This window comes from Urocitellus parryii, chromosome 1 (genome assembly GCF_045843805.1).
Source record: "Urocitellus parryii isolate mUroPar1 chromosome 1, mUroPar1.hap1, whole genome shotgun sequence".
NCBI classification, from domain to species: domain Eukaryota; kingdom Metazoa; phylum Chordata; class Mammalia; order Rodentia; family Sciuridae; genus Urocitellus; species Urocitellus parryii.
This window is the reverse complement of record NC_135531.1, coordinates 199570215-199597950: the sequence shown is the minus strand read 5'-3', so window position 1 is coordinate 199597950 and position 27736 is coordinate 199570215. Positions and strand designations below refer to the sequence as shown.

The 27736-nt window shown below is 36.5% G+C and overlaps 1 protein-coding gene across 1 annotated transcript in view; it reads right to left on the bottom strand.

Moving 5' to 3' along the window:
- Nucleotides 1–1511: 1511 nt before the first annotated feature.
- Arhgap15 (Rho GTPase activating protein 15) overlaps nt 1512–27736 on the bottom strand; it is a 366446-nt gene continuing 340221 nt past the window's right edge. The window contains exon 9 of the mRNA XM_077794408.1: nt 1512–1803. Within this exon, the coding sequence (XP_077650534.1) occupies nt 1620–1803 (184 nt within the window). The 3' untranslated portion in view covers nt 1512–1619. The remainder of the gene's footprint in view (nt 1804–27736) is intronic.

Sequence of the window (27736 nt, the reverse complement as noted above, 5' to 3'; positions counted from 1 at the left end):
GAATCAAGTAAAGTTAGCCAATCTGTTGGCTTGCTGTTACTGGTGACTTTAGACCATGGGGATAAGTCTCCTGTGACTTTTCTTGGCTTTGTGGTACACATATGCATCCCATTCAATGAACCACACTTCAGCATTTATGTGGATGCTTCTCTGTTCTTTGGCCATGAACCCATTTACTGGCACCTTGCTAAAATAAAGACATTTGAAAGAGGCCCATGAACCTGTCCTTCCTCAGGCAGCTCTGTGGATTCTGGAGCTGTGTGCACATCTGGCTATCTCTTGAGCAGACTCTCTCTCTTCCTCTCTGTACACCCCATCAATGCACACAGCCTATGCCCTGAGCTCATTATTGCTCTAAGTGTTTGCTCTTGGATCCATGCTTCACACGTTTTATTTACATGCTTTATTTTTCATTTTATGAACAAATCGATAACTAGACTTACTCTTTATCACCCTGGATTAGTTTTATTTATTCCATTTGAATTTGATTAAAAAGCTGTCAAACATAAGTCTACATTTTTATCAGCAGAATACTTTCATAAAACCGGGCATGAGATGTGTTCAGCTAGAACATACTTTTCAAAATAAAACAATATTTGATATATTCTAGACAGTTACCCCTTTGTTTATCCATGACAACTGAAACTAACCATCAAATGGATAAAGCAATCCAAGTCTTGTCAAGTAATCCTTAGGGCATATGAAAAAAAAAAAAAGCCTTTTAAAAAAGTTCTTTCTAGATGGATTTAATGTAATTCACCAATAAAGCATTCTCAGAAGCATAATAAAAATTCTACATAAAATGACATAGCCAGAGAAAAGGGAGACATACAGTTTGATGAAGATTCAAAATGGGTGTTAACATTAAAAGTGAGCAGTCATGAAATTCCTGTATAAAATAAGGATCAAAATTGCAGGAAACTAAGTTTGCCTCTAATTTATAAGTTAATACGTCTACGGAACTACGAACTGTGTTTGTGAAAAAATTATTGAATGGAAAATGCTTTGAATTGCGATTTTTCTCCAGAGAAACTACCATCCAACATGTTGTATTTATAAATTTCACCATGTAACAATGAGAATAGCTGGACAGTATTCTTGAAAGATGAAATCTCTGTTTTGGTTCAAAACATGATCTCTTACATTCCATGTCTTAGTTCCATTTGCTTTTCCAGTGGACATATAGAAGTGTGGGGACATGCCTGTTGCAGCATGGATTGTGGGAAGGTAAACATGTGCACACATACCCATACTCTCAGCTACACTCACTCTGCATACCCATATCGACACATGCATGCCCTCACACCTCAAACCAGGAGCAGCATGGAGCTAGACTTTAGGGTTGTGGTAGTCCGCACATGAGACATGTAGGATGTACTCTCAGAGTGCTGGAAGGAACAGCAATGAAGGGGTTAATGTAGAACACGTATAGACAAATATTGTCAATTATTTTATTCAAATGTTTGGAACTTAAGCACAAAATCATCATTAAGTTTTCACAAAATGAGGCATCTGTCGCCTGAAAGGAAAAAAAAATATTTCAGAAATATGTTTACAGAAATGTAAAAATATTAGGCATCAAGACAGATGTGAACATATTCAGTAACTTGTCTTGTCTGTCAGTCTTCCTCTGAGTCGAAGATCTTACTGTACTCGCTCAGCATGAGCTCCGCTATCTGGTTTTGGTATACCATGTGTACTGCCATGTTCCCGGTTTCATTTTCTGCTCGAAGAAGAGTGGGTCCAAATACAATCCCTAAGCTTTGTGTGGACATGAGGTTCTTGGAGGCTTTGGCCACTATCCTGTGGAGAGAGGGGTGAAGAAAAAAAGATTCTATTGGAAATGTGAAGTAAAATTGTGGTTCCTTTGCAATTTTTTTTTTTTAAAACTCTGGTAAAACAGAGTTAGAACACTTATAACATTATTTAATTATCTATATTTATTTCATGTTTTTCAGTGTGGAAGTAAAAAGGATACAGCATCTTATTGAAATTTTTATCCCCTGTATACCAGGCCATCTTGAGTGCTCAACAAATATTTGTGAAATGAATGAATAAATATTTTAAGCAGCAAAAATTTACTGTGGAATTAGTAAGATTCAGCCTTTGAAATTCTTACACTCAATGGAGGAGACAGGTGAGACATGCATAAAATATATGTATCTGAACAATATTAATATAATGATATATGCATAACTAATAGTTAATCCAGACATAAAGACTGAGAAAAATTAAATTTTTAATGATTAGAGTGAGTAAAGTTGTCCTGGAAAATGCTATCTGGAATGATTTGTAGAGGAGCAAGTTTTTGAGGCATTGAGCTTTGGCAAAATTCTAAGTTTTTCTAGTCATTTAGACAGCCAATTTAGCTCATGCAGAATCCTATAGTGTTTGCACAGGAAAAGAGAAGAGTCCCATTTGAACCAAATAAATCTTTGCTTGTGTGCTGATTGTATGGAGAGCTGGCACACCAACAAAACACTGGGAGGTGGTTTTGTTTAGGGTCCTGCCTTGCCCGATCAACACAAGACTCCTAAAAGGAAAATAAAGCCTCCTTCTAAAAATCAAGGCTTAAAAAAATAATGTTTTCCTTATAGCTGATGCTTACTTAGTTTTACATTAAAGTTCAGAATCATGAGGTTACAATGATATTAAGAAAATAAGGAAATAAGGACGGCATGTAGAAAGACAAAGTGCTAAGAAACACTACACTCTGGACTTTACCAGAAAACCCAACCCAAGGGAAATACAAGCGAGGGCAAAGGAACACTTTATTATAAGACAGTGGGTTTTCGGAGCTTAGAATGGGCATTGTTGAATTGGTTGGACTTCAGAGAACTCTCCTTGTTTGCCCTGTGCAGAGCTACATAGTTCCAAATCAGAGGATGTAGGAAGACCTGCTTTATTTCTATCCCTGCACAAACCTGAATCTCCAAAGTATGTTTTAATCCTCTTAGAGTTTGGATTCAAAATGCCCCCCCCCCCAAAAGCTCTTGGGCTAGCTAATGCAGCAATGTTCAGAAGTGAAAATATTGGATTATGAGAGCTCTGACCACATGAGTGGATTGATCATTTGATGAATTAATAATTTGGGTGGATTACTAAGTGCTACCTGTGGGCAGGTGGGGTATGGCTGAAGGAAGTAGGTCATTGGGAGTGTGGCTTGGGGACTATATCTATTCCTGCCCCCCACCCCCCAGCTTCCGCCACCTCGGCTTACAGTCTGCCATGATCTGAACATCTTTTCTCTGCCACACCCTTTTTCCATGTTTCGGCCTTGGAGTCATTTGACCATGAACTGAATCCTCTAAAACTGTGAGCCAAAATAAATCACCCCTCCACTAAGGGGTTCTTGTCATGTATTTTAGTCACAGTGATGAAAAGCAGACTAACACACATTTTTAGTCATATGGCTAAGGCCATGCTTTCTCTCTCCTTAAAGAGATTGAGAAAGACCAAAGCCACATGTGTATGGGCTTATACCTGCCCACAGAACAAGTTCATGGCACATAACATGGCCAATAAAAGTACTTAACCTATATTGACCCAGTAGTGATAATAATCACTATTGTTCTAAGCAATTTTATTGTCTCGTTTAATCCTCATAAAAACCCCACAAAGTATATTCTATTATTAAGCCTATTTAAAAAAAAAGCAGAGAGACAGAGCGGTGAAATAGCTGCTGTAGGGCTGGGGATGTGGCTCAAGCTGTAGCGCGCTCGCGTGGCATGCGTGCGGCCCGGGTTTGATCCTCAGCACCACATACCAACAAAGATGTTGTGTCTGCCGAGAACTAAAAAATAAATATTAAAAAAAATTCTCTCTCTCTCTCTCTCTCTCTCTCTCTCTCTCTCTCTCTCTCCCCTCTCTCACTCTCTCTTTAAAAAAAAAAAAAAAAAAAAAAAGAAATAGCTGCTGTCACACAGAGCTGAAGTTCAAACCCAGGAAATGTGGTTCCAACACTATTGGAAGCATCACTGCCAAGGTATCTGTTATGGCCTCTGGGTTTAATAACTGGCCTGACCTTTCACTGTGCCGCCTTCCACATGATTATAAGGTCCATCACAGGGTCTGAATTCTTATTCCTTGCTGCATAATTGTGACTGAAAGCCTTGTTATAATAGACTTATTGTGGGCAAACTGACTCAAATTTGGACTGAACATTCAAGATATTCTGTCTCACATTTCCCTTTTTCTTCTGATTTTATTGGAGAACATTTGTACCTGTGAGCATTGTTGGCATGGCTACATTTCTGGAAGGGATTTTCATATTTTTAGAGTATCAGTAAGTTATCAGAAACTTCAAATATAAAGTTTCCTTTGAAATATAAAAAGCTATGCCACTTTGCTACTTCATTTACTAAAAGCCTATAAAATGATGTAAGTATCCTCCTACCTATATAAGGGCAAATGAAGTGGGCTTTGCTTCCTTTAGCATGCCAATTACCTCAGTTTAAGATCTCTCTTAAGCCTCTCCTGGACAAGTGTGTTATAAAAGCCATTAGTAAGATTCACTATAAAGGAAAAAGAGAGGGTTTTTTTATATTAAATTAATATTTTTCAATGATATAAAAAATATGGAGAAAAATAACATAAATAATCAATTGAGTAAACAGTAGTAAAAGTTGCTTTGAGGACTTTGACAACAGGTAGCAAAAGTCTAAACTGATAAGGATTACCTATCAGGGAACAGGGCTCACTGGTCATAAGCTATGGAAGAGGACACTTCAAAATGACATTTGGGATACTTGGGAGTCAAAAACCGAGTCATACTCAGAAAGGTAATGCTAGAAATTGGGGCAGGTTCATGAGCAGATCATTGGAGGGGGAAGTTGTGGCTGTCAGGAGGTTTGTAATAGTCCACAGCATGGAGAAACCCAGGTGTGTGAAAGGCTATCTCAGTTCTCCAAGGGGTCCCAGCTAGTGAAATGCAGCCCCTTAGAGGAAAGCAAGGAGACTGGAAGAGTAATGCAGCTGATAACTTTGCGGCTAGACTCTTTTTTTTTTCCTATTTCCTAAGAGTTCTTATATATATTTTTTCTTTTATATTTTTTTCCTGCTTAGAAAAACCTGGTTTTATAATCCAGAGCAAGGCCAAATCCAGAGGAGGGAATCAAGAAGGAGTTTAAATAGAACAAAGAGAAGGAGACTAGAGATGCATGTCCGAGCCTCCATTTAAAAATGGTTTTTGACTGTCGTAGCCAATGGACCATGGAGGGGGACTCCCAGAATGGATTTCTGCCAATGCATCAATTTCCTGAATTTCCTGTACAAATAGTCATTTGTGTTTTTATGCATGTGGAAATATGGAATATTCATTCCACCTCAAGCCTATATTCTTTGTATCCATTTCTCTCACATTTTGCATATAATTTTAATAAAACTCTAACTTACAAGTGTTTTAAAATAATCTTGTTCTATGCAAAATTTTGAAAATAACACATAGTTTTCTATTCTTGTTATATTTGCATTATCGCAGATTAGATTTTCATAGCAGCTTGAAAATTTTTTTCCTTAGTTGGGAATATAAAGTTACATCTAATCAGAGACAGTTACAAAAGAAAGCTAATTAGAAAATGCAGATGTGAAGTATATAGAGTATATGCTATCTTGCTTATTTCCTGTTACAAAATGAGTGAGTATATGTGCATATTCATACATATTAATTTTCAATTATTTTTTGAATGTCAATAAAGCAACAGTTGTTATGTTGAGAAATAAATAAACTTTAGGTTAGAAAAGATGCTGAGAATAGAAGTCACCAATTACTGACCCAAGTGATACATGTTGAAAGTCACACACATTCTCATATTAAAGTTTAAGTTAGATGAGACCCATTCATAATAGACTGTGTGGATACATATCTAGTGAAGAAGACTACCAAATTGGCAAAATGTATCTAGGAAATGTATTAATGCTGCTAGGAACTTGTAATGTGAACTTACTTATTCTTTACCATGCTAGACTCCCAAATCATTACGTTGTTGATTTAGGACCACATAAGGAGTCAAGAATAATTTCAAAAATATAGTTGGAATACTATCCTAAAAAATATTTATATTTCTTTTCTTTCTTTTGTTTTTATCTTCCATCACAGATACCATAATTTCCACTCTCACTGTGGGGACCTGCTGGGCATTGCGAGTGCCATTTTTTCTAAAGGCTTCAACTAGTAAAGCATGTACAGAAGAAAAACAAAGTCTACTGAAAGAAATAAAAGCCTGCATGGCTTTTATTCAATCTAGTATCTAAGGACGAAAATTCTCAAAAACAGTGAGTTGGACTTCTGGTAGGGTACTCTGCAGTTGAATTGTATTATTGGAGGGGAAGATCCGATTCAGGAACCAAACATGTTTTGACCATGATTTGGGCAATACTTCCAGGTCAGCTTTAACTAAAGTTCTGCGAAACACCATATCTTTGACATGCTTCATGAAAATGGCATTCCAAATAAAAATTTTGAAGAAAATTATGTGCCATTTTCTTCTTTTTGGAAACTCACAACATACAAAAGCTTCATAAAGGTTCTGAAAAGTCCTATAGAAAAATATCCCTGCTCATCTTTATTTAACTTGTATCTTCTGTAACTTACTTAATGTTGTACATCGATTCATTCTAGCGAGTGACACTGAGGAAATACATTAGAAATTCTGCTGTAGTGTGATTTCCTAAGGGCCTACAACATATGATTCCAAAGTGTTATGAATTTTAACCCCTTTTGCCACACTGATTTCATATCTGTAGCAGCTAACTCAGAACGATGTCACTTGTGATCATTTCTGGTCAGTTTTATTCTTCTGGTGGGACTTAGAATTCACTGATCCTTAAACTTCATGAAAGCATTATGAATTCTGAGCAACAATTAAAAATAGTTTCAGTAAAAATTCATCTTTTATGACAAAACAAAAAAAAGAGGTAAAAGAAAAAATCTGAGTGAGAAATATAAGGGCAAAGATATGGCTGAGATAGTAACATACAGTGAATTGATAAATGGGTAAGAAGGTTAAAAAATATATTTTTAATCAATATTTGCTAATTATTCTTAATGTAGGCTTACCCACCACTAATTTATTCCCAAGAGACCCTATAGCAAAGATACCTATTCTAGGGAACATAATGAACTCAAAATATAATGCCTGTGAATGCTTTACTAATAGAAAAAAAGACCCTAAGCTGAAAGGTTTTTTTGAGAAAGGTTATTTATTAATACTGCTTAGTTTTATACAGCCTGACAAAACATATAATTATGATTTTATGAATTTGTTTATGAAATAGTTACTTGATATATATTCATTGTAAAAGCAATTCTTATACTGCTAAGTACAATTCAAGTTTATAAAATCTTGAAATGGGTAAGTATTCATTTTTCTGGCAAGAGTTGTAAAGTGATATACAGTTTATAGCATAAAAAAAGAAGAGGAAATGCCAGAGCTACTTTTTGTCAGACCCAAATGAAAGGAGCAATGATCCATCAATTTAAGATTATTTTAGAAACAATCTACAATCCAGTGCTGTAGATGTTGAACCCCAGACCAAAAAAAAGAGGTGGGGGGGAGCAGAAGGGGGAGAAAAATAAAACCAAAAACCCCAATCCTATCAGAGAGCTATATGCTAGGTAAGTTTTTCCAAAAGTGAGCTGAATTTCTAACTCAAAGAAATTTTAATTGCATAAAATCACAACCAAAAAAAAAAAAAACCCAAAAGACAGAAACTAAAAGAGAGCTTTATGAGACAACTAAAAGTTAAGGTGAAATTAAGAAGACCAAAACATTTAATAATAGTCTCAGTCCAATCACATATACGAATGCAAACTTCTTTTAAGTTTGTGCTTTGCTGTTACCATAGTGACTTGCAAAGGACATTGAGAACCACCTAATTGCCTGCAGGACAATTCTCAAGTTATAGAGGTGTATTATAAATGTTCTTTTCCCTATCTGTGGAATGCTGTGATTTTTTTTAACATACATAACTTGAGAATGGCTTTATTGGAATGAAAAAAACATGATGGTAAATGTATTCTTGCCATCAGGTCACACCTGGTTTTCAAAATATAGCTCAGCCACTGCATGCAAAATGTTAATTGTGACTTTGACCACTTAACTGAAGAGAGGCTGTTAAAAATAGAATAAATTTTCAATATGCTCAACTTATGTTTCTTATGTGCTGTAACTATTTTGGGGGGATACATGCTAACCATATGCTTGCCTACCCTCAAATTTGCACAAACTGTACTGCTGTCTACACTGGCCTTTTTATAAGAATTGGAAATTATCAGAAATTTCACCTTCTCCCTTAAAGTGTTAGTTGTATGTCAGAAAAATGTTTAAATATTACAAAATTGGGAGAGCTTTTATGAAGTGTTTTTGCATTTAACATCAATGTGTTTCAAGGCGACTGTTCACAGATGATTCAGCCACTTTTATATGTCAATCTATAAATCAATCAGCTTAAACTAATTGTAGCCTTCAATTTTATATCTAGATATTATATCATTATTATTTTCTAAAATAAGCTTAAAATCATCATCTTAAATGGAAGTTATTGCTATATTTTGACATTTTCCTTTTAAATAATCTTTAAAGCCATGCATATATAATTCTTTCAAAGCACATTATAGAAAAGGAGACTTATGTAGCAATTGCATATTGATAACTAACATGCTCTGATTTTTTTCATTTATTGAACCACTTTGCACTAATTTCAGTGCAGAAGACTGAAACATTTTCAATTATTTACTTGTTTCACATTTATATTGTTAGACATTATGGAAATGTTCTGAAGCACATTTACAACAATATTCAGATTATCTAATAAGATATAAGAACTGAAAAGTTAAAAAGTGAATAGCTCATAGATTTCAATTAATGACTTATTTCTAGTTGAAATATGTATTCTGTAAGGTAACAACAATGACAAATGGAAATATCAGAGCGAAAACCCTGACATACTATATACCAAAAAGGAATATTCATATTACTTACTACTTATTGAATGTCTTTTATGTGCTAATCACTGTGCTTCAAATATATCAGTGTTCTAAAAAGCAGATTTAAAAATCAGACTTAACCTTTTTTATTATAAAATAACATTATTTCATTTAAAAAACATTTGAAAAGTTTATTAGAAAATAATTTTTAAAAAGCATTGATAATTCGATGTAAGCATTTATTGTTTCATAAAAATTTATAGGTACCCACTACTTGCTGGACACCATTCTGAATGTTGGGGCAGTTGCAATGAGTGAAATAGAGTCACTGCCTAGATTAAGCCTGCACAATCCTCCCTATCCAGGGATTTCACATCTGTAGATTCCATCAAGTGCAAATTGAAATTACTGGAGAAAAACCTGTGTTTGTGTTGAATATGCATAGACTTTTTCCTTGTCACTTTCTCCTAAGCAATATGGTATAATAACTTACTTGCACAGCATTACATTGTATTAAGTATTATAAATAATCAAGAAATAATTTAAATAATTCAAATGATGTGTATAGGTTATATGCAAATATGATATAACTTTACAGAAGGGAATTGAAGACCCATGGAGTTTGGTATCTGTGGGGGATTCTGGCACCAATTCTCCTGGGTACTCAGGAGCCATTAATCTTGTGGGAGAAAACATACAACCAACATTATACTATTCACAAATGGGATTTCAGGTGCTGAAGTACTTGAAAAAAAAAAAAACTAAGAAGAGAAGTTGTAGTTCTTCCACTGATCCTGGGGATACTTTAAAAAATCCTGATAGCCCAGAAAGTGTCCTCAGAAATTCCTGTCTTCTTAGTATGGGCAGGGCCTGGCTGCTTCCATTTCCAAGTAGTACCCTAATAAGCAGAGAGTGCTGAAAAGTGCAGATAGGGTGCTCAGAGAACACACCCTAAGGAAGGAAGTCCTGCTTAAATGCACAAATCAGAGGAAGGAGAATTCCAGGCAGGAATTAATAGGTACAATGTCCCAGTGGTGAAGCTGTGCTTGGTGATTTGAGAAACAAGGAAGAGCATATAGTGTGGTTGCATGCCAAGAAGAGAGAGGAAGGAGGTAAAAGATACTGTGAGGGACTTGGGAGCCTTGGCAAGGATTTGGGATTTAATTCTAAGTGTGATAAGAATCTATTCTCGGGATTTGAGCAAAGGAATGACATTACTAACCTTTAGATGATGCAAATGTTTATATAATAATAGAAAAAGTATATAATACTCTATATAATTTTCTTTATTTAATACTCTTTATGTAATTCTGTATCCAGCATTTTCACTTCTAACATGAATAATTCTATGTCATATGTATGTTATATATTTATATAATATATACATATAAAATATGTATAATACATATTAGTCATTACCTCATGTGAGACAGAATGGATTGTTCCCTATGATTACTTAGAATAAGTAAGATTGTAAATTAATAAAAATATTTCCATTTACTCTTTCTTGCAAATTTTGGAGCATTTGCAACCAGGGGCAAATTTAGTCCTCCTTCCTTCCCTACCACCCTAAGGTATTTGGCAAAATGGAGAAATTTTTGAAGGTTATGACTGGTTGAGATTGCAAATTGCTAGTGGCATCCAGTGGGCAGAGGCAAAAGAGTTGCTAAACATTGTAAAATATGCAGGGCAGTCTCCTACAATGAAGAATCATCAGGCTTAAAATGATAAGAGTATGCTAGGCATGGTGGTACACACCTGTAATCCCAGCAACTCAGGAGGTAGAAACAGGAGTTTACCAAGTTTAAGGCCAGCCTCAGCAACTTACTTAGACCCAGTCTGAATATAAAAATAAAAAAAAAAGGTTGGGGTCGGGGTAGCCCAGTGGTACAGTGCCCCTGAGTTCAACCCTAGTGCTAACAGGAAAAAAAAAAAAAGGCGACAAGAGTAGTACTGTTGAGAAACCTTGTCTTAGGGTGAAAAAGTAAATCCATGGTTCTCCAACATTTCTGTTCATGAGAGTAATTGGGAACACATACTGAAATGGAGATTGCTGGACTTCCAGATTTTTGGTTCAGCAAGTCTGTGGAGGTAAATTGCACTCTCCCAAATTCCCAGGCAGTATACACCCTCCTGCTTGTCAGGACCCACACCTTGAGAACCAACAAGGATGACTGAGTCCTGACTCTTGTTTCTTAAGACGTGATAAGATGTGGGAAGGCCTATTAATCTTGTTAATATCATTATCATTTGGTATTATTCTTTAAAAAGTAATTACCATAGGTGAAAAATGGTCTTTTTTGAACTTAGGATTCTTTGAATTTAGGAAATGGAGAAGTCAACAAAAGCAAGTAAGCAGCTGCATGCATTTCCCCTTTTATGAGTATCTCCTCCCCCTTTCCTATTGAGGATGTATACTTATGTGTGTTTATAATCAATTTTATTTATTGCATAAAACAAAATTAATGCATGGTTTCAAAATATATAATAATAAAAAATTAGATTATCTAGAGTAAAAAGTAAAAACTCCCCTTGTATCCTAATGACTTCTTTCATAATAACTATAATTAACAGATGGGTGCTCCCTCCGGAGAGTTTTTTCTTACCTGTTTATTCATCTGCCAGCTTATCTATTATCTGTCTGAATAAATAATTTATATAAGATAGGTATATGATGATATATAATACATATGTGTAATTTTTCCTTTTTATAAAAAGTGAAATAATAAAATAAATTATGATATAATTTTTTCTCTTAACTATATATCACAGGCATCGTTCCAAGTCAGTACATATAAAAATATCTCATTCTTTTTAAACAGTTGTTACATTTCATAGCATGGAAATACCTAAATGCATTTAACCATTTCCCTGCTGGTGGTCTTTCAGGATGTTTCTAATTCTTTGCAATTAAAGACAATACTACAATGAACATCCTTGAATCTATTGATTTCTGAGATTTTATGTATTGAAAAGAGTAATTTTCAGTATTGTTAATATACTCTCCCAATTCTTTTTTCCTTAATTTTACTTACTTCAATTTTTATCTAGTCATATTTAGTATTATTTCTTTTGAAATTTCTATCCTTATGTTTATCATTATAAAATTCATCATTAAAAGAGATCAGATAAATATCATCAAAGTCATCTCCTAGATTTTTTAAAAAAAGGATGTAATTTTTAATACAGCCTCTAATTTACCTTACATATATTTTAGCGGATGAAATGTGATGGTCATACAAATTTATATTTTCCCCAAAGCTAGCTTATGTCTGTAATAACATTCATTAAATAAGCCCCCAACCCCATTGATTTGTGATGCTACCTCTCTTTTGCATAATTTTCTACACTCACAGCTACACATACTTTTGGTACATCTATTCCACTATGATCCCTGTGTGTATTTTAAACTAGTACTTCGCTGCTTAAATCAATGTAACTTTATTATACTCCATCGATATTCCTCTTTCCATTTTTTCTTTATAAGTGAAAAAACTTCCAGATGAAAATTTTCAGATGAACAAAAATGGGACCAAGACAGATTGAGTAATTAGATCAAAATCATGTAGAAAGTAAGTGGCAGATCTCTGATACTCTGAGATATTGATTCCCACCCCCCCTGCAAGTTAGTAAAATCCAAGAATTTTGAGTTTGAAATCAGAAGGCTTCCTAATAGTGAGCCCTGAGGAAGATATGGGAGACAAGTGAATCAGTCAGCAAACAGTCTTGGGTGATATATTCTGATATGTTGATTTCCTAATTAACATCCAAGGCTATATCTACACAGATGACAAGAGTGTTCAGATGGAAGAAAAACAAAATTAGTATTTATTACTTATTCCTCCAGATTCATACAGTTTTTGAAGCTTTTGAAGCCATTCATTTCCATTGTGAATGGAAATGATAAGAGAATTTCAACTATAGCTTCTCTTAGGTGTTTCCCTTGAGGATTTTTTAGCCACTGAACCACATGCCCAGCTCTTTTTTTATGTTTTATTTTGAGACAGGGTCTCCCTGAGTTGCTTAGGGCCTCACTAAATTGCTGAGGCTGGCTTTGAACTTGTGATCCTTTTGCCTCAGCCTCCTGAGCCTCTGGGATTACTGTATCTGGCTCCCTTAAGTTTTAAAATGGCTTTGGATATCCACATCTGACCAGCTCAACAACAAAAGAAGTCTTAATTTTGATTCCCTGAGCTCTGCTGATATACCAATAACCATCCATAATATCATCATCCTGGAAGACACTGCTCAAGAGCACATAGAGGAGCCAGGCTATAAAATAGATCATCACATTCTGGGGGTATTTTTTAGGAAGAAAACAGTTATAACAGGCTAGTATTGTCTACCTGAGTTTTCCCAACCTAACAGTTTAAAAACTACCTTGTAATAGTAACATTTTATTCAGAGTATCGAGTGTGGCACATGGATCAGCATTAATTAAGCCAAACAGAGTAATGCACCTAATTATATGATATTAGTGGGAAATATAGTACTTAAATATTTGCCTTGTGATGTTAGATAAATCTAAAAAGAATACTATCAGTATGCAGAGTCAGAATTCTTCAACCTCTCTTTTATTTTTCTTTTTATGAGTGAAGAATTACTTTACTTCCATTAAGAGCATCTACATAATATCCTTGGCAGTTTTCTGGAAAGTTGTCTCCTTATTTAAGAGGATCCAGAACATTTGAAAGGCAATCACTTTCAATTTTGGTATCATTCTTTGGTCCATTCTTAATTTTACTTGCTGAGGCTGGGCAAGGTGGCACATGCCTGTAATCCCAGAAGATTGAGAGGCTGAGGCAGGAGGATTGCAAGTTCAAAGTCAGCCTCAGCAATTTAGTGAGACCCTAAGCAACTCAGTGAGACACTGTCTCTCAATAAAGTACAAAAAACGGGGGGGGGGGCTGGGGGGCTGGGATTCAGTGGTTAAGTGTCCCTGAGTTCAATCTGCAGTACCCAAACCAAAACAAAAAAATTTTGTTGTTGTTTTTTTTTTTTTTAGATACTTTCTATGGTGACTTGACTTTGAGAGGGACCCGATAAGCCTCATCAAGCACCATGGTGAATGTGCAGAATAAGGTGATTCTAAAAGGATGTGTGAAGAACTGAGGTGTTTGGTTTGGGAAAAAAGCAGTTAGGGAAGCCAGGTTGACTGAAGGCAGACAGCCATGGTGTTGAAGGAAAAGCAGTTTTGCCCTGTAGTTCTATTGATAGAACTGGTCCAGAGACAGGTTTCACCTTTGTATGAACTTAGTCTTGTGAAAATAGAAAAGGTGGCTTCAAAACAGTAATGGTTTCACATTTATTATAGAAAATTTATGTAGAAAAAATTATTTAGAAAATGCTGACAAGTCAAAACAAGAAAATAAAAGTCACTCATAATTCTACCATTCAGATACAATGTCTACTAATATTTGGTATAAATTTTCTTCTATAAATACTGGAGCAGTGGTAGAAACATCATTTCAAAGTTGTTAAATATTTTACACATAAAATGGCCATGAGTTCCTATCAGGAGAAGAATTCAGCCAGGACATTTGAGATTCCTATATTGGATGGTAGGTTGAATGACTTTTGAAGAGTGGTTTGGGCTTCCAGATTAATGATAAGAGAATGGACATACTGGAAAAGTCAAAGTACTACTTGAGAAGAAGTAGGATAATATAACTAATTGCTTCAATACAACAGTTTTAAAAGAAAAAAAAATGTAATAACTAAGGTATCTGCCCCACCCTTTCTTATACTTCTTGTCATTCTCTAGGATTTAGCCAGCAGCATTATGGCTTCAATAGAGGGGTGAGACAGCAAAAAGGCAGATAAAATGCTTCTGATTTTTGCAGCGCAGGTATTTGAATTGCAAAGGACTGTGCCTTTGAGTTTCAAAAGAACTACATGCCAAAGAACTCAGAGCCACAGTCAGCATAAGGTCTAATTCCCTAATTGCAGATTGGAGGATCTATGATGAACCAAGCTACCCCACTACTGCCAGACTAGGGAAAGATTTTCTGGACTAGGGGAGGAGACTCAAGGAGACTTGAGACTTTGATGAGGTCCCATGAAAGTGGCTCAGTTCCAAGTCTTTTTACTCTCCCTTCCTGCATATGTAGGCTGTTAAAAGGTTTGAGATTTCTGAGATAAGATATATCCAGATATTTTTCTCCTAGGGAAAAACCTAGTGATATAGCAAGATTCCAGAGTTTCCCATGCCAAGTATATCAGGAACAATTAAATAGAAATTGCTGCCTGGTAGAGATAGGCAAAGGTGGCCTAAGGGCTTTACAGAATACTGTATCACATGAAGAGTGAGTGACTGAAACCCAGACCCAGATCAGAAGCTGGAGATAATGACTGAAACCAGAAAGGAATGAGCCCTGTCCTACAGAGGTGGTAAAGTCAGCCACTTTCTGCTCTGTTATTTCTGCTCTGTTAATCTGCCTTATTATCTTTCTTTAGCAGTATGTAAACATCTCAGGAACAAGATCTTGGTCTGTTTCTGCCTAGTGCTGTATCCCTAGACCAAGGTTTGTATTTGGCTCATAGTACTAGGTGCTCAATAAATATTGGCTGAAATATCATATAAACAGATGCCCTCCCTGCCCTTGCCTCCAGATGCTTAGGCTGTACACAGACTTCTAGAAAAAAAAAAAAAAACCCAAGAGCAATCTGCAAGATAATCTGAATTGATTGAAAGGTAAGTAATTTAGAAGAATAGGGTTTTGAGCTGGGTGCAGGGATGTATGCCTGTAATTCCAGAGGCTCTAGAGGCTGCTCAGTAGTTAAGCACCCTTGAGTTCAATTCCTGGTACCAATAATAATAATAATAATAATAATAGGTTTTTGAGAAAGAAATTATATTCTTGCAAACTGAGTTTTTTATCTGCTCTGAGAAAACTAGAACATGAAGCTGGAAATGAAGAAAGAGATTATTTCTTGAGGCTTTGTTAAGGAACTGTAACTGTTCGATGTCTTTTCCCTTCCTATATGATATATGATGATCAGTTTCCAGCACGTACTCAGTTTGAAAAAAACTGGAAAGAGTAGATTAGAATAGAGTGTAATTTTTCATCTGGTTTATACTTTAGATGGTTTGAAATTAAAGATCATGAAACTATTTTTCTTGGCCATCTAGAATATGACCATCACATTCTATTTTAGGTAAAATGTTTGAAAATTTTCAGAAATACAAACACTTTCACAACACATTCAATACTTTGCTCAAAGAAAGAAAACTATTTAATCTGCCTTTACACATACAAATTTATTGTGCATACTGTGGTAGAGAAATTAAAAGAGAATTTCTGTGTATGTCCTTATAAATATAGATGTTGGGCTAACCTGATTCTATCACCCTGGTCACACACATCTGTAATCACCCATTGTAACATGTTCTATGAACAGGATGATGTGTCTCATTTTATTTTTTTTAGAATCACTACCAAGCATTATACTGGGCCTCACCAAAGCTTAGTATCCAGGCTGCTAAGGGACATTGTTATGTCAATCAATTTGATAGCGATGGTGGCTACTTTGTATCAGAGATGGGCCACATAGAACCCTTTTGAAGGAAAGCTTTCCTCTCTGGTTGTGGTTTTAGCTGATGGCCTCCAGTAGTCTTTCTTTTATTTTTTTAGGCTTTGTCTCCATTGCAATGTGCCGTGCTGCTTAAGGGCACTGAGATCTCACTATCAATATAAAAGCTGGATTATTCCCTACCACTGTGGAACAACTCTGATCAGCTCCAGGTGCTCCAGAGCTCCCTGTGCAGCTGGACAGGGCATTTTGGGAATCACAAGTCAGTTTAACTTATTTCTCTACTCAACCCTGCTGCCATCTCCCCTTCTCTCAGGGAACTAACTTCAATAAATACCTTCCATGTCATACTCTGTTTCAAGGTCTTTCTGGGAACATAACCTGTCATTGTTATTTCTATGAATGATCAAAAAATCCAACAATAATATGGAGATTTGAAGTCAGCTGCTACCTGACTGGTAAAGAGGAATTCAGCAACAGTGGCAGGTGGACTGCCAAGTGATCCTTGCACAATGGGTTACAGCCCAATTGTTAAAACCCTTACTAATGGTGATTCTGGGGTATTATAGCTGTGAAGGAGACTAACTGGTGTAATGCATGAGGTATTTAAAAATAATAATGAACTGGGCACAGTGGCACATATGTGCAATCCCAGAGGCTCAGGAGGCTGAGGCAGAAGGATCATGAGTTCAAAACCAGCCTCAGCAACTTACCGAAGCCCTAAACAACTCAGTAGGATCCTGTCTCAAAATAAAATACAAAAAAAGGGGGGGATGGGAATGTGGCTCAGTGATTAGAGCACCACTAGGTTCAATTCCCAGTATCAAAATAAGTAAATAATGGAAAATGTGGATAGAAACTACAAGAATAATGAAACCGAAGAGCTCTTTCTTTGCACCATCAATACTCTACAAAATTTGTGTTTATAGGAGGCTTTCCTCTGTAAATTAAGGATGACTGACTATAGGAGAACATATTACAGAACTAAGTTTACTGATAGCAACAGGGATCATAAGACACTGAAATAATATAGGCTAGGTGATGGGGCTTAATTGTTAGAAGCAGGTAGACATAATTTTAATAACAAGCAGCAGGACCTGAGGGGAAACCAAGGAGACCTGATTCACAGAGAGTCATGAAGATGGTTAATAGAACATGGCATTCTCAGGAGCAAAATAAACAGGCAGCTACTAAGGATGCTCTTCTGTTTATATCATTGTATCATAATGATCCACCCAATTGCAATATTTTAACTGCTTTCTGGGCACTTGGGATTCTTGGGTCCTGGGACCAGTAGTCAAAGCTAAGAGTCATTACATAGGCAGGTGTAATTAACCTGATCAAGTGAAGGAGGTAGGACTGCTGTTACACAACAAGGACAGGGAACAGCATATGTGGTACCCAGATGGTCCACATGGGGCCTCCACATCCTCTGCTGTAGTTGTGATGGTTGATGGACAGGGCAGAAATTCTTTCCTGAGAAGACATGGGGAAAATTGGACACCTTGTGGATGAGGGTCTGAGTCACTGTACCACTTCAGCCATCATGACTAGCAGAAGCCATCGCTGAGGGTAAAGGAAGGAACTTAGATTAGTTAGTGGAAGAATAAGACAATGAGCTGAGCTGAGGTCTAACTTCAATTGCTGTTTTTTTTTATTCATCCTTCTAAATCTTTCTTTTTTCTTAAAGACTTATTTTGGAAGAGGGACCCCCTGAAGTCCTGGGAGAGCTACTTCCCAAACATACATTAAAAAAAAGGTACAAAGGGTAGACTATGGTGGTCATGAGATATGCTGCCTGGGTCTGTCTTTAAGGAGGGACTGGGGTCAGATGCTAGAGGTTCAGTCAGCAGACAGCTCCAGTTATCAGCCTTGCAGGGCTGGCTTCTTGGAGATGGTTCTCGACCAATGACTGATGGTAATGACTGTACAAAGGTCAAGCCATTATTGGACCTGGTGATGACTGTGTTATGCCTAGATGCTCCAGAGCTCCTATAAGCTGTCCAGATTTTGTTGAGCCCACATCACAGACTTTACATTCTTCCCCATCCTGCTCCACCTCTCTTTCCACTAATGTTAATAGATACCTATCCCATGTTAATACATAACCTGTGCCATGTTAAATTCAACCTGCATCAGCAGCCATAAGCCATAAGTAGCCATAAGCTCTAGGAAATCAGAGCATCTAATGGAAAGAAAATGGATTTGTGAAAGAGAAGACTTGGAATTTCTTGGTCATTCCTTTCCACTTTTAATTCATGCTGTAACTTCAATAAAGCTGGTTAAAACCATCATCCTATATCTGTATAGTATTTTATATTTTCCAAACTTGTTCTGGTCACTGTAGGGTGGGAGTCTCTATACACTCTGCATGTTAATATCTGTGGCATGTTCAAAAGTGTATCAAGGTCTGGGACTCACCCACAGAGACTGTTGCATTGGACTGCAATGTGGCCTGGGTATTTTAAAAGCTCTGCATGTGATTCTGCTGTCTATGAGGGAAAGAATCACTGCTTTAGGGAAAAGCAGCAATTTGGAATCTCAGAATCTTGAGCTCTTGTTCTATGTGTGGTGATAGAAGAGTTCTATCAGTTCTTGGAGCCTCAGATTCCCCATTTAGAAATGAAGTTAATGGCAAAAAGGACCTCATGGATTCTTTGGAAGATTAAAAGTTTGTGAAAACCCTTTGCAAATTATAGAAAAGTTACTTTTTCTTACATGTGATTGATTACCTTTGCTTCTGTCGACTGTCATTTTATAAAGAAAGAAAGGGAGATGAGGACTAACTGGTTTTCCACTCTGACTAGAACCATTCAAAAAGGGGAGGGATTCTAATTTAAGAGTCCAAGGTTGAGACCCAGATGTTTAGTTTCTAAACAGCTTCACAGATGAACCTGGTGCATGGCTAGGTTTGGGGACTTCTTGGTTAAACAATTTTCCCAAAAGGCACACAGCTGAAGTCAAAAAAATAGGGCCTCAGCTCCCAACCTTTCTTTCTGTAGAGTTTTATGTACACTTACCCACACTTAGTTTTCACTTTTCCCCATATTACCTACATGGAAGTTATATAATAGTGCAGATAAAAGGTACTTTGAATTTAAAAACATTATATAATTATAATATATTATGATTATTAAGTGTAAAAATAATTACTCCTATCCCATTAGAGCTAAATTAAATGATTTGTGATCTTTTAGTAAGTAAAGGGTGAAACTGTAGGTAACATAAGCTATATTTGAGATTACATAAACCAAGCATAAATTAAACAATGTGACACCAGGGCTGAAATAATGTAAGCAAGCACCCAATGAAACATCTGAATGAATTCAGAGTAGAGTAATGCGTTATTACCTACTGCTATCCTGTCTCAAACATGCTGACTTAATGTGGCATCATGAAGGAAGAAAATACAAGGACAAATAGAGAAACAAAGATCATTTTAGCATGATCATGACCAGGCCGTTCATATTTCTCTTATAGCCTGGAAACAATTTCATACTTATTAGAAGATGTGACCTTTAAATGTTCCTTACTTGCACAAAGACAAATATTCTAGAAGTTCCATGTTAGCGGGTGGAGTCATCTGTCCTGCCAGCTTTCGATTGGAGGCTACTGCAGGGAGAATGCAGACTGGAGTTGAGCAAATGTGTTACTTATTCTTTACATTTCCAGACTTTGGGGTAAGCTCTCTTGACAGCTCCCTGATTTCTTTAACACAGCAAATCTTTAATCAGTCTAGATATGTTAAAATGTGATTTTTACAGTGAATTGACCTGAGTTGAGTACTTGAGTTGAAATGTGTATTTTTTTTCCCCCCTCAAAAGCTGATTTGTAGGGGAAAAAAAAATCAGATATTCTATGATATACTTTGCCTTAGTGACAAGATGTTTTGGGGGAAATCATCCAAGCTTGAAATAAAATCTTTATTGAAAGTAATTCTACATTCATGCCAGTCAGATACATTGTCGGATTAGACCAGATATCCCAGGGGGAAACTACGGTATATGCACCAGGCAGAGTTGATTATTTGGACCTCCTGTCAGTTTTTAACTTCCTGACAATGGCTGAAGCATTCACAGCCGCCACAACTCTGTTTTCATCTTTATTTTGAGAGAAAGTTAATACACTTTACCTTAACTATGCCAAATGTACTGGAAAATAACCCGGTAATAAGATACACCCCGCCTACCTAGTAATATCTGTGTGGAGAGAACATTTAGCTGTGCATTTAAAGGAAACAAATACAAGCAGCAAATGACTGAAAGATATTGTGATTATTTTTTCTGCTTGAACTTTAAAATTTTCTTGGCAAAGCCTCCTGTGTGCCGACTTACAACCAGTGTGTATATATAACCATAGGGCCACATAAATGGCTTTCATTGCAAATTCCCATCAAATGGCAGGGCAGCCTCTTTCTTTCCTATTAGATTAATTCAGTTATCAATGTGATTTGGTGTCAAAAGAAAGACACAGGTGTGCCAGGTGACATTTGTTTCCACTTAGAGAATCACAACAGCTTAGATGTCACTTTTGAAAAGGTCATAGAATTGCTTTTTTTGGACATAACACTAATCAAAGAAGAGAGAAAAAAGCATAATTTCAAATGTAAAATTATATTTTGATTTATTGTGAAAACACAGTGTTATGACTGTAAAGGAAATGAAAAGACATTTCCTAGAGTAGATATTCAATAATTTTAACATTCAATTGAAAATTTGCAACTTAATTTCATAATTCTCATCATTTGGTTGTGTATTCTAAAATTTACTTCTCTCATGTCACCAAAGAACAGAAGCAAGAAGGTGAAGTAGGCTTCAACTTGACTAGAGCTTAAAGAGAAAAATGATACTTTAGTTGAAAATTACAACATAATCTACCAACGAAGTCTCAAGGCAGAAAGAACACATGTTCTGAAAAACACATTTCTTAACCTGAGAAATGCATTGGTAAAATAAGTTAAAATTTATGTTGAAAAAATTTTGTTTTTAACTTATAAAAGATCACAAATGTTCTTCAAAAGATGAATGGCTAAACAAATATGGTTTATCCATACAACTCAATATGATTCAATGGCAAAAGGAAATGAGCTATCAAACCACAAAAAGTCCTGAAGGAACCCTAAATGCATGTTGCTAAGTGAAAGGTGCCAATGAAGTGATTCTAAGTGCATAACATTCAGGAAAGAGAAAAGCTGTGGAGACAGCAAAGGATCAGTAATGTCCAAGAGTTTTGGGGGAAGAGAGAGGTGAATAGATGGAGCACAGGGATTTTTTTTTTTTTTTTTAGAGAGAGAGAGAGAGAGAGAGAGAGAGAGAGAGAGAGAGAGAGAATTTTTTTAATATTTATTTTTTAGTTCTCGGCGGACACAACATCCCTGTTTGTATGTTGTGCTGAGGATCGAACCCAGGCCACACGCATGCCAGGCGAGCGCGCTACCGCTTGAGCCACATCCCAAGCCCCAAGCACAGGGATTTTGATGGTCGTGAAACTATTATTTATGACATTACAATGGTGCTTATTTTCGTTGCATGCATGAAAGTTCTTGACAACTTTCGTTAATCATGAAGTTTCAATATTGTTTGGGTTATGCACACTGATGCAAAATGTTGATGACAGGGAAACTTTGTGTATGTACTGGGGGGAGAAGAGGTATATGGAGACTCTCTGTACTTCATGCTCAGCTTTGCTCTAAGCCTACATTTTATCTGAAAGACAAAATTTATTAATTTTTAAGAAGCAAAAATATAAACAGGTAATGAAACATATTTCATCCATTTGGGGTCCAGTGGTCAATTTACCTGGCCAACTATCTTTAAGGTCACACACATTTGAATCATTTTTAAATTGAATTATTCCTTATTTTATCACCACATCCATGCCATTCATCATACTAAAAACAAAATATAAACGTTTCTTTCCGAGGAAGCCTTTAGGAATCATATTCTCATCTCTTCGTTATTTGCTTTCTTGGCATTTAAACATTCATATTGTATTGCAAAGTTGTTGACATGTTTTATTTTTGTCTCTAAGTTATTTCATGCACACATGTTTTATCTCTCTCATTAAATAGTAAAATAGTGGAGTTTAGGCAGCGTAGTACCTCTAGCTTTGCTCCTATTTTTGCTTGCAGTAGAAAGTTTGAGCATTCTGCACTTTTTTGTTATTACAGATAGTTTTATGCTGCAAGTGTGGCTAAACAGGTTGAGCTTTTGCTCCAGCAGAAAGGAACTGGATTGAATTAAATATTTTTCTATCTGCAGTCAGAACAGAGCTGGCCCCAGATATTCTTTGTCATTTTCTCTTTTAAGTCCAGGAGGGAAAGCAGAGTTCAGTCAGGGAAGATGTTGAGTCTTTCTTTTCTATGCCATTCCTTTCTTTCTCCCCCTTTCTTTTTTCTCTTTTAACTTTCTTTGAAAAAAATTATAGAGGATGACTGGAGAATATAATTTGGAAATGCAACAGTATTATATGACATTTAGAGGGATTGGGGGGGTAGGGAATTCAGTACGTGCAAAATATCATCTTTGGATGTTCTACTTTCAAAATTTGTATGAGTTAGTGTGAAATTACTTTAGGTTAAGGTGTCAAAAATAGAATGCAGGAATCATGAGGTTTGGTTTCAAAAGTCTTGGCTCTTTACAGAAAATGTCTACATAATCCAGAGGAGAGTCTACACAAGATAAAAATTTAAATGATGTCATAATCTAAATGAGAATATATGCAGAAGAGAATGTCTAAATAATCCATTTCATGACCTATAGACTTGTATGGAGATCCACGAGACCACCATTGGAACTTGGACAAACACAGTAATTCAATAAAGCTTTAGCCTCATTAGTGCATGTGACTGGAATGAAAGATCAACTAGTACAGGGAAATGGACACCTTGTTTTTCTCTCCTGGCTTTACATTTACTATCGCTGGGACTATGGGCATTCACTTAGCCTTCCTCAGCCTCAGTTTCCTTATTTGGAATATCCGACAGTTGGGCTGGAAGAGTCCTAATTTCCTTGTGCTGTAAATTCAATTTTTAACAAATTGAAATACCATTTTCTTCTGCTAACTTGAAATTCAATTTTTAACAAATTGAAACACCATTTTCGTCTGCTAACTTGAAATAATTTGTAAGGAAAGTTGACAAGCTCAGAAACATATTGCAGGCATAGCCCTCAATTGCAAAATAAGCAAAACCTGAATTGTAAGGAATTTGTAGTACTATCTTGCATATATATGTGTATATTTAAAATATATGTTTATGCATACTTTATATATTATATGTGTGGTGTGTATATAAATCTTTACTATAAGATATACATTTATTTATTAAAATAAAGAATGAAACAGAAAGGCAGACACCAGAGATTAAAAAAAAACAGACATGAACCTTCTGTTTTCTTGGAAGCATAAGGGCGTGCCTGAAGTCCTTGTTTTCATTTTCATAATACCTAGGAAAGAATGGTGGCATTGGATGAAGAGACTTCTATCTGGAGACAGCATGCTGGCTGTCTGCTCCCTGGGGAAGTTGAAGCCTCCATATGAAAGGGTGATATGATTAATCAATGATGCCTATATGGGCTTGGGAATGGAGGACTGTGGCACCTGTGCCAAGAACATGCCATTCTGTGGAAGAGTAATTTCAAAAGGAAACTGCAAACCTCTACAGAAGTAAGATGAGGTGTTCCTGTATGAGAAGGAGTCTGGGAACTTGGGAGGCAAGCTGCTGGTGCATTTGACCCACACTGCTCTTAAGAAGTGAGCACAGAAAGAGAGGAAAATATAGATTGGATTGGGATGTGAAAAATGGTGACTTTAGGACATATCACAAGAAATTTATGATGATGAATATTTAAAATAGAATTTTAAAAATCTATACAAATGAGATACACCTCAGAGATCCTTTCAGGTTAGTACATATAGACCAGCTTCTTATTTAAAAAAATTACAACCTTCATACTAAGTATTTTTAAGAAACTCAGTTCTCCGTAGATGTACATTCACCTCTCCCATATTTTGTTGACTTCTTATTTATCAAAAGACCAGATCTGTCTGTGGTGATATATGCATACTGAAGAGTCAATTAAAGGACAACCAGAGTCTTTCAGTGGTCACAGAGATCTACTAATGTCAACCATTAAGTGATGATTTTATTGCAATAGTGATTATATAGAGAGAGTACAGGAGATGTACAGAGCTGCTGAATAGAACAGGGTTGATGGAGTCTATTTTGTGTTTATGCATTTGCACTCTTGGGTGGTGCCTCACTGAAACGCCTTATCTAGGAGGATTACTGATATCACAACACTCCTGATTTATTGAAGCTCAATTAGGTTAAGCAGCTTGGTTCACTTCGATTGGATAAAAAAAGTCTCTTGTTGAATTTGAATTCTTGCTTTGCAATGAACACAAACTCACACTCATTATTACTTATGGAGCTTTTCTTTATGGATGAAGTGTTTCTCAGCCAAGTAGCAGTAGTCACCCAGCTGATGACCATAAGGAAAGGCAAACACTGTCAGTAGAATAACATCCTCAGCCAAGTGTTTATGTTGGATACATATACAATACAGAACTGTTCCTGACTAATGAGATGAAGTGGCCTCCCCAAGTCTCTCCTTTTGTATTCTTTCTTGCCACCCATGTGTTGAGCGAGATTTTCTCAGGAACTAAGATCCACCCTACAAGTAAGTTCTGCTTCTTTGCAAGCTGGATTTATTCTTTCTAGTTTCCAACTTAACATCATATATCAAATAGCTCTGAGTGAACTATAAATACATTTGTGATGTGGCTGTTAATGCAGCTTCCAGGGGTGATTAATTTATGTAGAGTGTATTTTAAACAATGAAATAATGTGGATAATTTGATATTTCTAAATGTTGTCTTTTAGAGTCCTTTGTTTATGCTTTCTTTCTAAATCTACTGGTTATATTCTCAATAAAGTTTTTTCTCCCCATCCCATCCCCACAGGTGGGAAAATATCTCAAACTTCCTACTAAGAGTTTTATTTTGTTTCTTCGCCTTGCTTCAACTTTCCTTGCTTTCAATAATCTTTAACCTAAAATCTGGAATTTTCTCCTCAGTTGGCTGAAATAACGTTTACTAGAATTTTTCTGACCAGAGATCCCTTGGTATGTTTCAGACTGCTGGGGCAGGGGAACAAGCTATGGGTGCACTAGGAGTGAGGGGAAGCCAGGTAAGTCTGAACAAAAGCTGGTTCAGTCCAGAGTGTGGCTCTCAGGGCAGAAAGAGGGAGGCCAGCACCGAGATCATCAGAAACTCAGCAGCACAGGTTGGTTAAGTATTTTAAGAAAGGCCACAGGCAGGGGTTGAATAATATTTTAGGAACAAAGTGCCAACTGTACAATCCTCTATGACACCATCAGCAGGGACTTCCCTTCTCCTGAGAGAGATAGCACGACTCTCAGTAAGGTCTCTGCCTCTGCATTTCTGCACCTCAATGGCTGTCTGGAGAGCCACTTGCTCTCTGATAGGAAGCTAATGCATGTTCAATCTTTGCATTGTGTCACCAAGGTATATTATCTTATTTCTCCTGTCAACAAGTTTATGAGACTGGTACCATTATTATTGCCCATTTTAAAATTGAAAAACTTGAGGCTTATGGAGATGACTGGCTGTCATGCTGAAATAGTTGTGCTAAGATCTACACCCAGGTTACTTGGGTCTAGAATCTGAACTCTTCTTATATGGTGGTCTATCTGTCCTTCCTGTTGCCTGTTTGGTGTCTCTGTTTGCCATTCTTTTCTGTCGGCCACTGGGCTCCTTAATTCCCAATCAGATATCCGTTGTCTCTATACCCAGAGCTATGAGCCAGTCTGTCCCCCTCCTTTCCCCAGTCCCAGCTCACTTAACCCCAGCCTGGGTCAGAGCCCCAGGCCCCTTACTTTCCTGGCAGGAGAATAAAGACAGCTGGCAGTGAGAAAAGCCTGTGAAGGAGAATCTGAGCACAGTGGTGGTTATGGCTTTGCTGCCTGAGAACTCCCTCTGTCAGGGAACCGCACTGGCTTCCCACACTTGCTACATGGACAGATGTTTTCAATTATTATCACTGACAAGCCTCCAGGCCAGGTTCCTTTCTGATTGGCTGTCACTGGACTCAGAGGGGAATAAAGGAAACTGAGGCTAGGACACAAAACACCTCAGTCATCACTTTAATCATGTTTCTCTAAAGCAACTGGTTGAGTTGGACAGTTCACTCAGAATTGGAATCCTTTCGTAAACACAGACTCAATTTCCTTTTAAACCTTTCTTTCATTCTGGTTTCAATTTTTCTGCCAATAGTCCTTTTGACATTGTAAGAGAGTGAGACATTTGTCATTTCTTTACCAATTCTTTCCTTTTGTTGTTCTTCCAGAGTTTTGGGTTCATACCAGAATATAGTGGGAATTATGATTTAGAACAATTTAACTTGATATTATTAGACTTCTAGACTTGGCCTTGCACAATCATCTGCAAAAATGACCTACGTCTGATGAGAAGATTCTGGCAGCATCCAACACTCCCATCTGCAGTAATGTGGGAAACACCCGACCTGAAGTCCAAAACCACTTTTCAAGTCTGCTTTGTACCAACATCAAAGTTTGCTGGAAGCCATCTGACACACCTCACCTGCATCACTGAGACCCTTTGTGATATCACCTTTATAGGTAATGATTGAATGTGACATAGTTACAATGATTCCATTTTTTACCCTCTCTGGTATATCATACAGAGGCCCAATGACTAGTTTATCCCAAGAGATATCTGAGAAAGCATTGGCATGGACAGTAGCAGAAAAGGATGTAGACATGTCTCTCAGAAGCCTCCCTGATAACTCTCTCCTCTAAGTGCCCTCTTCTTCAACAGGATCAGTTATTTCATTGTTTATTTCTCCCTTTCTGTTTCCATAAATTAGAAGGGAAAACCAGATCATCAGGTAGATTAAAGCCTTCTGAGTTCATTTTTATTTCCAATTCTTTATGTCATATATCTGGTTAGAAAAAAATGTATTCAAGATGCTCCAGTGTTTCTGCACATTAGTTTTATGTTCTTTTGATGTCCTGAAATTCCATTTGTGTGTGGTCCTTCTTGCTCAAGTCTCCAAGCTGCCTTGTCTCTGCTGCCATTTTCAAAACAATAGAGGCAGACATGCAAGTGGTCGCATGTATTTGGTAAGATGGATAAAAATCTATAGCTTTAGATTCTTAAGGCCCAACTCTCCATTTTAATTTCTGAAAAATGTCTTCTTAACTTTCAATCTAAATTCTTTATTTTAAGCCTAAA